At 42.3% G+C, this 15,051-nt stretch overlaps 1 protein-coding gene across 1 annotated transcript in view; it reads right to left on the reverse strand.

Moving 5' to 3' along the window:
* The window catches only part of Dbt (dihydrolipoamide branched chain transacylase E2), a 32,698-nt gene that overhangs the window by 17,016 nt on the left and 631 nt on the right, over window positions 1–15,051 (reverse strand). Inside the window, exons 2-3 of the mRNA XM_041660058.1 lie at window positions 6,396–6,519; window positions 3,966–4,041 (exon numbers count right to left, since the gene is read on the reverse strand). Coding sequence (XP_041515992.1) covers window positions 3,966–4,041; window positions 6,396–6,519 — 200 coding nt within the window. The remainder of the gene's footprint in view (window positions 1–3,965; window positions 4,042–6,395; window positions 6,520–15,051) is intronic.

The raw sequence follows: 15,051 nt of genomic DNA on the forward strand, positions 1-15,051 counted from the left end.
GGTAAAAGGAAGAACCAAGGAATCTGAGGATCAGCTAATTTTTTTTTTTTTTTTTTAGTCTGAGGAATAAAAAGGAAATGTGGATCGAGCTTAGAGAGTCTGAGACAATGTCATAAAGCATACAAATATCATGCTGTATCTCAACAGGAAAGGAAGAGAAGTAGTCAGAAATGAGCCAGGTGGTGGTGGAGGCATGCGACTTTAATCCCAGTACTCGGGAGTTAGAGGCGGGCAGATCTCTGTGAGTTCGAGGCCAGCCTGGTGTACAAAGCGAGTCCCAGGACAGCCAGGACTGTTACACTGAGAAACCCTGTCTTGTAAAAACAAAACAAAACAAAACAAAACAAAAAAAAAAAACGTTGAGCATGGTAGCATAAACTTGTGATCCAGCACACAGATGGCTGAGTCAGAAAAATCATGAATTTGAGGTCAGCCTGAGATACCTGGTGAGACCCTGCTGAAATAATGGCCTAAATGTTAACCTGACAGTGCCGGAAGAAAACACAGCAATGCCCTACATGACAGAGGTGCAGGTCTAAACTAGACTCCATTTGCCCAAGAATCAAGGCCAACAACTGACAAGTGGGACATAGAACTAAAAAGCTCTCCACAGCCAGAGAAACAACCACCTGAGTGAAGAGGAAACCCACAGAATGAGGGAGAATCTTTGTCAAGCCATAGATCTGGCACGAGATTAATATTGCAATTAAATAAAGAACTCAAAAGCAAAGAGTCAAAAGGACCCATTATTTGGGGCGGGGGGGGGGGGGAGGGACAAGTGGGACCTAAATAGAAAGTTCTTAAAAGAATTAAAAAAAAAAATCTCAAAAAAATGTTCACTGTCCCTAACAATTAGGAAAATTCAAAGCAAAACTTTGTGAATTCATCTTACCCAAGTCAGAATGGCAAAAATCAACAAAACAATTACCAAGGGATGCTGGAGGGAGTGTAGGGGAGAGGGGCCCCTCATTCACTGTGGGTGGGATTGAAAACTGGTTCAGCCACTTTGGAAATCTCAAATCTGTGGAGAATGTTCAGTCTACCCTACAACACAGCCATATTCCTTGGCATATGCCCAAAGAAGCCAACATCCTACTTCACAGACACTTGCTCAGCATGTTCATGGCTGATCGCTGCTCCACTCACGGAGCTGGGAAATGGAAATAACTCACATGTCCTTCATCTGATGAGAGGATAATGAAAATATGCTACATATACACTATGGAATGCTATTCAGCAGTAGAGGAAAGTGAAATCATGAACTTTGCAGGTAAATGAGAGGAAACAGCAAATATTATATTGATTAAGGTAAACCAGACACAGAAAGACAAGCATCATATGTTCTCTTTGACCTGAGGTTCCAAGTCCCAGATCTTCAGATATGAGCACATATCATGGAGTAACTACACCATCAGAGTGAAAAAGGGACCATTGCTAGGGTGGGAGAGTTGGGGAGCAAAAAAATAATCAGGGACAGAGGGGAAGAGCAGGGTACAAGTGATCTGATAAGAAAAACTGAAAAAAATTGGGGACACTAATCAGGGAGGTGGGAGGGAGATAAATACAAAGATAAACTCAAAGGCGGTAACAGCCACACATATCAAAATAAAATAATTAAAAGAATTGTGAAGGCAGGGTGGCAGCCACTCATCTTTACAAGGTGATCCCATCACTCAAGAGGCAGAGGCAGGAGGATTACAAATTCAAGACCAGCCTAGGCAAACTATCAAGACAACCCCCATCTCAAAAATAAAAACTAAAAAACTAAACTATTAAATTTGGAATGAGGGGGATAGAGTCTCTCTGTGTAGTGCAGGCTTACCTCAAACTTGAGATCCTCCAGCCTCAATGTAGCTGAGAAAACAAGGCCTGGTCTTAAGATTCTCATTAGGAAAAAAATAATTTCCTCTTCTAACAGCCTTAACCCCCTTCCTATGCACGTGGATCTACAAAATTAATAAGATAGAAATTAAGAAGTTAGGGCTGGAGAAATGGCTCAGTGGTTAAGAATGTTGGCTGCTCTTCCAGAGGACCTGAGTTCAATTCCCAGCAACCACATGGTGGCTCACAGCCATCTACAATGAGATCTGGTGCCTTCTTTTGGCATGCAGGCATACATGGAGGCAGAATGTTGTATAAATAATGAATAAATAAATCTTTTAAAAAAGAAATAAAGGGACTGGAGAGATGGCTCAGTGGTTAAGAGCATTTGACTGCTCTTCCAAAGGTCCTGAGTTCAACTCCCAGCAACCACATAGTGGCTCACAACCATCTGTAATGAGGTCTGGTGCTCTCTTCTGACCTGCAGGCATATACACAGACAGAATATTGTACTCATAATAAATAAATAATTTAAACAAAATAAAAAAGAAATAAAAAAAGACCCAGAAATTAAGAAGTTAATTTTTTTTTTCTCTAAGACTTGGTCTTGAAGCAAAGCATCAATAAGTCAAAATGTACGCAGTTCTTCGGAAAGGTAAGGCATTTCTACGTGTTACATTTTATTTGTGCTAACAGCCACTGTGAGTTGGGAGCGCCACAACTGTTACCTGATTCTACACCATAAGAGACAGGTGCATCACGAATTTCAAAACCAGGCTGTCCTGAGTCCATGGCTCGCCTCACAATCGCACAGCGCCAGGAAAGACAATTATAAGGAAGGCTGGTTCCTAAAATCCTCTGCTTACAAAGCAAAGAACGCTAAGTAGAGGACATGACAGTCACTGGCCTCGGTCCAGTTCTTTAAAGACTATGTGAGCCGAGCAGAGTGGAACATAACCCCAGCACTGAGGACACAGGAGGCAGAGGCAGGATGGCAAGTTGGAGGCTAGCTTGGTTATAGAACAAAACCTTATCTTGGTTATGGAACAAAACCTTATCTCTTTATTCAAGTAACTGCTACTTCTAAAAACCTTAAAACTTAGTTTAGTGCCAAGAGGCAATGTTTTTCCAAAAGATTAAAGACACAAAAGGATGGAGAATGTCAAAGGCCGTAAAGGATTTCTTCCTTTTGTTTCAAGCAACCATATGTGCATCTATACTATTTTATACTATATAATTTTAAAGTTTTTGTTTTAATTGGAGGGAGGCATGTAAGTATGTAAGTACAAAGCATGCAAGTATGAGACAGAGGCACAGGATCCCCCTAGAGGTGAAGTCACTGGCAGTTGTGAGCTGCCAAATATAGGTGCCAGGAGTTGAACTCAGGACTGCTGGATGAACAGAGCATGCTCTTAACCACTGAGTCATCTCTCCAGTCCTAACTGTTTTAGGGTTTCAGATTTTTTGATTTGTGCCTTTCAGGTAAAGTATCTTAAAAGCCCACAAGCAAAGAATGTCAGGTAACACGAACCAAGACTGCTTCCTGAAAACCATGTTCAGTATGGTAGAGAGTTAGGTAACAGGATTGTTTTAAGATTTTAAGAAGGAAATTGCCAGTTCATACATTAGATTCTTCCAAATTCATGTGGGCTGGGGGTGTGACTGAGAGGTGCCCCGTTTGCAGGCTTTGATTATTTATTGCTCTGCCCTGGTTTTATATCAACTTATCATCTCTTAGAAAGTAATCTCTTTTGTAGTTGAAACAAAGAGTAGACAGTTAAAGGATTTTTTTTAAAAAAAAAAAAAAGAGAAAGAAACGGACTGGAGAGATGGCTCAATCATTAAGAGTATTGGGTTCAATTCCTGGCACCCACATGGTGGCTTACAACCATCTGTAACTCCAGTTCCACAAGATTCTATACCCTCTTCTGGCCTCTGAGAGCACAAGGCACAAACATGACACACAGGTAAAACACACACACACAATAAAGTAACAATCATTAATAAATCACATCAAAGAAAGAGACTTGAGGAATAACTTCTGCTACCAGCATATCAATGAAGAAGTTTCCCAATTTGAGTCTTATTTTTCGCATCTTCAATTAATTTTACATTGACTTAAAACTACTTTGAGACTAACTTACCATTCTTTAATAGTTACTTCTCGAATCCCTTCTCCAATGTCAGAGAGTTTGAATTGAACAACCTGCCCCTGTAGCACTTCAAAAATAAATGGGAAATGATCTCATTAAATATGTATCATCAATAGCTACTTTTATTTCTAAAATTAGAATATGTTCTCAAGTAGAGGCAAAAATTGTCTATAGACAACCAAACCAAACCAAAAAAAAAAACCCAAAAAAACAAAAAAACCCAAAAACAAAAAAAACTAAAAGCCCAGCATTTTATAATTTTTGTTACAGAATTACTCCAAGACACAGGTCTACCTCCACAGAACTCATGTTTTCCAGCTTCCCAAATAATGCTCTTTGATAGGGTTACAATGTCTCCCCTATGAAGCTCCTGACCAATTGAAACAATACTGATGTACCAAAAAGGCCTGCATGGGCTGGAGAGGTGGCTCAGAGGTTAAGAGCACTGGCTGCTCTTCCAGAGGTCCTGACTTCAATTCCCAGCAACCACATGGTGGCTCACAACCATCTGTAATGAGATCTGGTGCTCTCTTCTGGCCTGCAGGCATACATGGAGGCAGAATGCTGCATACATAATAAATAAATAAATAGCCTGCTCTCAACGAGATCTCTCACTCCAATAACTGTCTTCGATACTTATGACTACAACCAGGCCAGTGTTTATCTAGTAGCCTTGGAATTTTTTTATTTTCTCCTGCCCCCTTTTTAGGTTTTGTTTGTTTGTTCTTTTGAGACAGGGCCTCACTGTGTAGCCCTGGCTGTCTTGGAACTCACGCTGTAGACCAGGCTGGATAAACCTACCTCGGCCTCTTGAGTACTGGAATTGCAGGTATGCGCCATCATGCCTAAACATTTCCAATATGTTCAGATTATGTTCTGCCAAATTATCCAAGACTTTCCTTTCCTCTCTCCATTAGACAGAGTAAAAGAAACTTAAAAAGATGCTGAGTGACAGAGACAGTAGGTACTGAAACATACACCCTACTGATAGATCCCTAGAGCACACAGGTGCCCCAGTGATAGATCCCTTGTATACAGGTGGTCACACTTCCTGAACAAATACTCACAGCAGTGTGAATGAATTAAATACTATGGTTACTCTCATTTTCCAGATGATGAAACAGATGAGCAACTTTCTCAGCATTGCACAGCTAATAATATATAAACACGAAGCCAGGTGGCAGTGGGGCATGTTTTTAACCCCAGCACTCAGGAGGAAGAGGCAGGCAGATCTTTGTGAGTTAAAGGCTAGCCTGGTCTACAGAGGAGTTCCAGGATAGCCAAGGCTACACAGAGAAACCCTGCCTCAAAACAAAGAAACAAACAAACACCATGTGGCCTGCAGTTGATAAACAGACCTAAAGTTCAGGAGAAGAGCTTAGAGGATGAAGCAGGGAGTTGCTGTTCCTCCTGCAGTAGCCTCTACTTTCTCTTTCACAGTGATCAGGGTTAGAAACTGGAAATCCTGGCTTGAGCAGAGTGAGTGAGGTGGAAGAAGGCTTGCCTCCACATCACATACATATACACATTCTCTCTCTCTCTCTCTCTCTCTCTCTCTCTCTCACACACACACACACACACACACACACACTCCACCTATACAATTACCAAAATAAATTACATATTGTATATTTGGTGCAAGGAATAAAAAACACATATGGTGTACATTTGTGTACATATATGTGTGTATATGTATAAACAGATACAAATCGTTTTAAAAGCAGGTGAATGTAAAGTTTATATTGTCTGAGACTATTGAGGATAACAATATAAAAGCATGGAAAATCAGTCAGAATCTGCCTAGAATTTCCCCGTTTTCCATTGCCAGGGCCCCTGTATCTGCTAAAAACTTAAGTATATAATGAAAGCTAGGGTTCTTTGTCAGGGTTCTTAATAGGCCAGCAGGAAAAAAAAGCTCTAATGCCCTTGCCAAATCTAATACTTGAGGCCTCGAGTTATCTACAGAGGCTGGGCAGATAGGAGAAAGGTAAGTAGATAAAAGCCAGGGAACTCTCTCTACTCAGGGGCAGTCGGGGTGATTGCATCATGCTGTCGTAACAGCGGATTAAGTTTCACCTCACAAACAGAATGACTGTGCACCAGGATATAAAGATGCTTCTATTAAGTCAGCAGTTCACCTGAACTGAGCAGGTCACATCAGTGCCAATGACTGCACCTAGAAAATCAGAGCATAAGGAACAGATGACCGGGTATAACCCAGTCCCAACAGTACAAGGCACTAGCATTCAGGGAAACTATAAGTGGAGGGGGAAAGAACAGAGGGAATGTGTATATGCAAATTACATAGAGGTGGGGAGATCCATGCTGGAAACACAGGATTAACTCTTTTACTTTGATAAGTCTTCAATTACTAAGAAAAAGAGTCGATTATTCGACATGCTATTTGGGGAGTGTACTCACCAGCTGCTGTTCTCAGGGAGTGATGTGGTTGACTATTTTTGAGCAAAGGATAACCGAAGGAACACACGCATTTTGGCCTCAAAACATGTACATTATTACATGTTTGAAAATAGCGAACACAAACCTATCAAAGAGAAAACAAAACGAAAAATGCATTACAAATCCTCAGAGGCTGGGAGTTAACCTCACTGGTAGAGTGTGTGTCCCATACGTAGAAAGTCGTGGGTTCACACACACACCCCCAAAAGAAAAGTATAAACACACTGAAATTCATTCAGTTCTGTTGTAGGCTGACACTCATATCGATAATGAATTAGATAGTCAAATTCAGAATACTCAGCAGCAGGAACCATGAAACCGATTATTTTCCAAATTGCTGCTGTCCCATTAATCAAAAGAACTCAAGCTCAATCAAGGAGAAAACATGGACTTAAGTCACACCCACTGAGACACATACAGTTATTTGTATGTTTAAAACACTGTCCCGATTCCCTACACTCCAGGGAGTAGATAGGCTTAAGCTGTTGAAACTCCTGAAATAATGCGGCCAAGGAAACCTGGAGCTGCAGAGGGACCTCAGCGGCAAAGCACTCGGCAAGCGGGCAAACTGCCCTGAGTTCATTCTAGGACTGAAGATAATAACAAAAAGCTCCACAGTGCTTGTTAGCATTTAAGACCAATGAAAAACAAATACTATGTCCAAAAGTTCTGTTTTTCCTCTCAGTACTGGGGGCTGAACCCATGGCTTCTTGGCACACTTTACCGCTAAGCAGCCCAGATAGCTTGCTTGCTTTCTTTTAAAAAGATATTCCCTTTTACTTTATGTGTATGAGCGTTTGCCTATGTGCATAGTATGTTACTATGTGCAGCCTGTTGCCCAGAGAAGCCAAAAGAGGGAGTTGAAGCCTCTGGAGTCACAAACAGTTGTGAGCTGCCCTGTGGGTGCTGGGAACTGAAACCCAGTCGTCTCAAAGAGCAGCCTGTGCTCCAACCGCAGAACTGTTCTCCAGCTCCCCCCCTGGTTTTCTTATTACTAATTGATAGATAACTCTCTTAACTATCTGCATAATGCCTTAGTATGATTCAAGACATGTTAGGCCTAAGTATACTCAACTTGATATATCAAAACCTAAATGTCCTTAACTTAAAATTTATTCTTAACGTTAACCTTTCAATGTTATTAATATCCAATAACTACCTTACCTTTTAAACAACAATAATTTCTAGCCCTTTTTTTTTTGAGAATACTGGTATGTATTTAAAACTTCTATTTATACAGAAGTAACTTTTGCTTGGAGAACATCACATTAGTTTTGTACATTGGTTATCTGTGGTCTGGCAGCAGGTTTCCCTATGCTACCCACACTAGTCTTGAACACGGGGCTCAAGTGATCTTCCTGCCTCAGCCTCCCAGACAGCTGGGACTATAGGCACATGCCACCATACTTACAAATCATATTTTAATATGTATTTATAAGTAAGGATTTCATTCTTTTTCTAAAGGTAAGCAATATAAAAATCAAAAGTCTTGGGCTGGAGAGATGGCTCAGCGGTTAAGAGCACTGACTGCTCTTCCAGAGGACCCGGGTTCGATTCCCAGCACCCACATGGCAGCTCACAACTGTCTGAAAATGCAGTTCCATGAGATCTGACACCTTCACACCAACAAACATAATAAAGTTAAATAAATAAGTAAAAAAAAAAAAGTTTAAAAAAAAAATCAAAAGTCTTGACTATAGAATATATTTAAGTTCATAATTTTAAAAATTATTTGTTTTATTTTATGTGTATTGGTGTTTTGCCTGCATGTTTGTATGTGTGTCACATAAATGCCTGGTATCTGCAGAGGACAGAAGAGGGGATTGGATGCTCTGGAAGTGAAGTCAAGGATGGCTGTGAGCCACCGTGTGAGTGCTGGGAACCAAACTCAGGTCCTCTCTGAGAGCAGGAAGTGGTCTCAACTGCCGAGTCATCTCTCCAGCCCCTAGATTTAAATTCTTAAGTGACAGTTATTTTTTATTTCAGAAGGCAAAGAAAAACTGGTGGTTTCTTTCTTAAATTACATATTCTGTCTTTACCATAAAGAGCTCATCCTAAATCATCTCTTTCCCCCATATGTATGTGTGTGCATATGCATGTGTGTAGTGGGAGCTGCAAGGCTGCATTCCAACTGCCCTGACTCCCGCATGGCTAGCTTTATCCGAAATAATTACACGGAAACTGTATTCTTTTAAACACTGCTTGGTCCATTATATCTAGCCTCTTCTCGGCTAACTCTCGCACCTAGACTAGCCCATTTCTAATAATGTGTGTAGCATCCCAAGGTACACTTACTGGGAAGATTCTAGCCTACGTCCATCCTGGGTCATATTTATGTGTGCAGATGCACATGGAGGCCTAAGGTTGATATTGACTGTCTTTCTCGAATACAGTCTTTAGCAGGGTCTCTCACTGAACCCGGGGTTCACCATTTCAGTTAGTCTGGCTAGCCATCTTGCTCTAGGCATTCTGTCTGCTTCCCACAGGCAGCTTCCCATTCCCACTTGATAACTCACTTTTATAATACCTATATTTAAATCATTATTTTATTATACGCGTGTGTGTCTATGGTGAGTGTGTGTCATGAGTGCACAGAAGTGGATGTCAGAGGACATGGGTTCCAGTGATCAAACTCAGGTCCTCGGAGGCTCTTTCCCTGCTGAGCCATCTCACCAGTCTCTATGCCTATATTTAATTCTTATTAAGAGCAACACTGAGGAACCACAAAGCCTAACTAAAATCCTTTGAGTTGACAGCTCACAGAAGAGCAGATATCGACTGGAATCTCTTCTCCAAATACCCTCTCTTGTTTGTCTTTCCTTTCTCCTTCAACATTCTCAACCCTGGCTCTCAAAATTACAAAATTACAATTACAAAAAAGAAGTAATTGCCTCTGCCTCTTCAGATAGAAAATAGAGATACCTAGTGAAAATTATAAAGCATACAAATTCACCTTGATTTAATACTATACTTCACACTTTAAAACCCTGGAGGAGAATTAGCCTACAGAAGCTCTCCCTTTAACAACACAGCTCTCACCGAGGAACTACTAATAGACGGGGTCAAGAGCTAACCAATTAAAATGTACTGGGTGCTTTCTTGCTATGTACCAGGTACCTGAAGATTTCATATCCAGTGCTTTCTCTCCAGCTTACACTGTCACCCTCACAGGAGGTGAAGTGATCCAAGGTCAGATTGCACTTAAAGCTCTGAAGACAAGTAAACCTGGTGTCAAAGTCTAGGCTCTTCCTACCACATGGTGTTGCTAGGAGAAAGAACCCTTTCTTTCCAAGCTATAATCTAGGAGAAACAATTCTTTCTTTCTCCCAAGCAGGGTCACGTGTGCTTTTATTATTTGTAAGAGAAAAAGACAAAAGACAAAAGAGAAGTGTGTGTGTGTGTGGGGGGGGGGGTTAGCTTGACCTTGGGAAGGTTTAACTTGGGTTTTGCACAGCAAGTATGAATAATAAGGAGCAGAAGGACACTTCTAAGGCACAGGAAGTGATGTAAGCACAGAAAGTGCAGCAAGATTTGGCTTGATCAGATTTGGAGAGGAAAGCAGTGACTATCAGAATGGTTGCTGGGATCTGGGAATGTCAGGAAGGGGTGGGAATTCATGTTTCGGGGGTGAGGTCCCAGTACAGACAGGACTAACGAACAGTCTACCTAGCTCATATGATAGGTTATTATGGGTAAGGTCTGGAAAGGAAGACCAAGGTGGGCTAACACATGAAACGTGGGCTCCTGCAGCTGACCAACAGGACTGAGAAAAGGCAACCGAGTTGCAATGGGCATTATGTGATTATCAGCCATTGCATGGCTTTGAAGAGAAAGAGGGGAGAGATTAAAAATTAGCGGAAGTGAAGAGATTAAAAAACAACAGAAAGGAGAAAAAATAATTTTTCAAACCTGAGAAGGCATTCTCATACTAGTTAAGAACAGGAAGGTAGGGGTTATTTTTCCTACTAACAGTGCAAAGTGGTAGAAAGAGACTGACCTTTGGTGTCCTACTGAATGACAGTACCAACTACCGCTCCTTCTTCTTCTTTTTTTTTTTTTTTTTTTTTTTTTTTTTAGATACTACATAGCCCGGGAGGCTGGAACTCCCTGTACAGACCAGGCTGTCCTCACTTACAGCTCAGGGACGGAAAGCATGCGCTGCCATGCCCAGAAAAGCCTCAGGTTTTAAAGGACAAACTGGCGGAGGTTTCTGTTTGAGGCACCAATGTATGATTCCTGGAGAAGCAGGAACCGGACACAAAACCCGCACTCCTGTGAATAACTCATCACAGGCGCTAAGCTCTCCTCCCTTACAAACTTTTGCAGAAGACAAAAAACCAAACAAAAACTTCTTTTACTGAGTCATGAACAATACCTAAAAGACACAATTCCACTGAGATCATCTGGCCTAACGTGCCTGAGATAATTCTAATTTATACCTAGTGATTCATCGTATCAATAATTTAATGTATACAACTAGAAAAAAAAAGAAGGGAGGCCAAAAATTTTAGCTGATTAATATAATAAAGAAGTAAAAAAAAAATAGTTCACATTACTTAGTATTTTGAGCAGGAAGACAAATACCATTGAGAAATGTACCACAGGGGCCAGTGAGGTGGCAGAGGGAGTCAAGGCTCTTGCTCCCAACCCTGAGGATTTGATCTCGATCCCCAGGACCCAAATAGTAGAATGAGAAACCAGACTCCTGCAAGCTGTCCTCTGATTTCCACACGTATATCATGACACTTGTGTTCCCCACCACACATACAACAAACAAATAACTATTTTAAATTCCTTAGAGTAGAGTTGACTAAACTAGGAAGCAAATGTACGACTCCTAGCCAAGCAGGAAATCAGACACAAAACCCCTTGCATATGTCTGATTAATTTATCACAGGTACTAAGCCCTCCTCCTTTAAAAATGTTTGTATAGGACAAAAAAACAAAAGACGAGCACTGAGTGGTGGCACACACCTTTAATCCCAGCATTGCAGAGACAGAGAGTTCGAGGCTAGCCTGGTCTACAGATAAAGAGTTCCACGACAGCCAGGCTGTTACACAGAGAAACTCTGCTTTGAAAAACAAACAAACAAAACAAAACTTCTTTTACCGAGTCATTCGATGCTCTCAGAGTATGCGGAGTACGAGGATTGTATAGAGAAGGAAACACATGCAATCCCTGCCACGTGCAATGCCTAGTGGTGGAGTTTGATTGTAATTGCCCCCATAATCTCATAGTAACTGAAGGGTGAACTTCAGTTGCTGTGTGGCTCTGTCGGAGCGGGAATGGCCTTGCTGGAAGAAGTGTGTCACTGTGGGGGTGGGCTTTGAGGTTTCCTATGCTCAGGATACTGCCCAGGGAGTCAGTCCATTTCCTGTTGCCTGCAAGATGTAGGACTCTTAGCTGTCCCTGCAGCACCACATCTGCCTACCTGCAACCATGCTCCCCATCATGAGGAAAATGGACTGAATTGTAAGCGAGCCGGCTCAATTAAATGTTTCCTCTAGAAGAGCAGCCGTGGTCCTGGTGTCTCTTCACAGCAATCGGAATCCTAACTAAGACACTGGTAGAATAAGAGATAAAGTGGAGCACACAGGCCATTAACACAGCTCCGGCAGGGTGTGCTAAGGGAACCTCTGGAGAGCGTTAGCCTGAAGTAAGACTGCAGATTGAGTAGGAGTAACCCACAGGATGAGAAGTGTTGCAGATGAGGCAAGAGTCTTCAAGACAGAGGAAATATATGAGCAAAGGTCTGGAATCAGGAGCGCACACTGTGTGCTCAGCGGGTTGTTTAACAGAATTCTCTGAAGTTGAGTGTGATCAGGCCAAATCTAGCTGCTCCTGCTCCTGCAGCCCTGCTAAGCAAATTCTTGCATCACTTCCTGTGCCTTAGAAGTGTCCTTCTGCTCTTTATTATTCATACTTGCTGTGCAAAACCCAAGTTAAACCTTCCCCAAGATGGGCACGGTCAGAGTTGGAGCTGGAATGAGCAATGTGTGTTTGTGTATAAAAAGTGTTAGTTACTTTTACTCTAATCTTATTTCATTGATGTCCAGAAAAATGGTAGAATGCAAAAAAAAAAAATTATTTTCAAGAAAATGGGCTGGGTGGTAGTGGTGCGTGCCTTTAATCCCAGCATTCATTCGGGAGGCAGAGGCAGGAGGATCTCAGTGAGTTCAAAGCCAGCCTGGTCTGTAACCGCGTAAATGAATGCAGACAGATTGTAAAAATATATACAGCTTTAATGGAGAAATAGACTTACAGAACCACTGTTCCCGCAGAGACCAGGAAAGCAGAAGCAAGCTCAGTGAGCACACTCGCCAGATTTATAGGTAAACATTATCCCTACACTGGTCTATAGAGCAAGTTCCAGGACAGTCTCCAAAAAGCTACAAAGAAACCCTGCCTCAAAACTCCCTTCCCCTGCCCACCCCCCCCCCAAAAAAGGAAAAAAAAAGTGGATGGTAGAGCAATCATCATGTTAAGTGACACAGACTCTCTTCACAAAGGCAGATACAGAATGTCTCATAAGCTGGGCGGTGGTGGCACTTGGGAGGCTGAGGCAGACAGACTTCTGAGTTCAAGGTCAGCACGGTCTACAGAGTTCTAGGAGGTCAGAGAAACCCTGTCTTCAAAAGCCAAAACAAAACAAACTGGGGGGTATGAAAGTAGAAGAGAAACAATTAAGGATGTGGAAAGAGAAATCAAAAGAGAGTGGATAAGAAGAGAATAAAGTATAGAATGAACAGGTTTTTTTGTTTGTTTGTTTGTTTGTTTTTCGAGACAGGGTTTCTCTGTACCTTTGGAGCCTGTCCTGGGACTCCCTTTGTAGACCAGGCTGGCCTCGAACTCACAGAGATCCACCTGCCTCTGCCTCCCAAGTGCTGGGATTACAGGCGTGCGCCACCACCGCCCGGCTCTGAACAGGTTTTTAATAAAGAATGAAGCTTGAGGGGTTAGGGAAGCCAGATCACAAATTTCCTAGGTCATGTGGCTTATGGGCATCTTTAAAAAAAAGAGTTGTTTTAAGCAAGAACATGGCATGATGTAATGCATCCCTTACTTTATAAGGTCATCATGGTCAGCCTATGAGAAATGAATCACAAAAGGGACAGATCAGAGGCCAGAGGCCAGTTAGGAAAGACTAAGACACCTGCAATTAAGAATGAGGCAGTGAAGAGTGGATAGATTGCTTCAGAGTTAGAATCAAGAGAAACAGGTTTGAGGGTTCTATTCCAGAGCCCAGCGGCTGCATCCATGAGGCACTGTGGTACACTGTGTGATGGCTGAAGGCTAGCTTTCCAGGCTCCCTGGTGCTAGCAGTAGCCTTGGAACAGTGTTCTCGCTGGTTAGATCAGCCTGGTGGGATTCCTTCCTTCTTCTAGCCTTAACTACTGAGGGAGTTGCTGCAGCTTCTTAAGGCCAGATGGGAAAGGTCGGAATGAACTGATGGAACATCAGCCCTGATAACAACTGTCACGTATGTCACCTGTCATTTGTATGCATAGATGATGTCCTGTTCATCCAGTGGATTTGTATTACTTGGGATTGAAAAACACCTCATATTGTTCAATTGGAAATCTCTTGGACAGAATAGCCGAGCCTTTCGTAGACTCATTTGAAAGACGAGGGAACATCAGGAAACCATTAGCACAGCCAGCAAATATATCCAAAGAAGTGGGAGAGACGATGCAGGAAGTAGGGAAGGTACAGAGGGCCAAAGCCAGCGCATTTAGAAAGGAAGCAATTGGAAGCAATCACACACCACTGTGAGAACTCTATCATTTCGTGATTTAGTCTATGTGGGCACCTTCTGCTTACACAAACCAAATGGCTTAGCTTATTACCCACCTAAGCTATATGCCAGTTCTTATGCTACAAACCTGTATAGCATGTTACTGTACTAAACACTGCAGGCAACTGTAACACCATTGTGTCTGCATATTTACACACATCAAAACATGGGAAAGGTCATAGGAAATGTTCAGATCTGCCATAATCTTATGGGACCACTGTTGACTGAAAAGTCTTTGTGCAGTCCATGACTTTAAAATAGTATTTAGAAGCTGGAGAAAGAGAACAATGGAACCAAGCAGCAAAAGATCTAGGAAGAATAATACTGGGAAGCTGATGTCTGAGAAGCCAAGGATGGAGAACTCTCAAAAGAAGCGCCACCAGAAATGCCTAGTAAGGTGCTGTGACAAGGGGCCTGTCCGCTGGCTACCTCCTCTCCCCCTTCACACTGTCCTCACTCAGTGCCCTCCAGGGCCTCTCTGAGCCCCACTCCTCCACAGGTGTCACCCCCATGCCATAGTAGCCCTGGGCACTTGTTCCATAATAGCACTTCCCTGATGTAGTCTAAAGCCATGGCTTTATGTCTTTCCCGGCCTCCCTCTCGCCTCTTCCCCTCCACTAGATTACAATCTCAGGAGGAAAGGGATGGTGTCTGTGTTATATTTATATCCCCAGTGCCCAGTACACACAGACAGCAGGCTGGGAAAAGGTTTTGTGGTATTGGGAGGCCATCACTGCAGGAACATCTAGGGAATGGGAAAGGTCGGTATCCAATACGTAACACAGTTAGGAAGAAACGGGATACTTAATGAGATACATCCA

This window comes from Microtus oregoni, unplaced genomic scaffold (genome assembly GCF_018167655.1).
Source record: "Microtus oregoni isolate MIOR12 unplaced genomic scaffold, Mior012 000000F_ref0000247, whole genome shotgun sequence".
NCBI classification, from domain to species: domain Eukaryota; kingdom Metazoa; phylum Chordata; class Mammalia; order Rodentia; family Cricetidae; genus Microtus; species Microtus oregoni.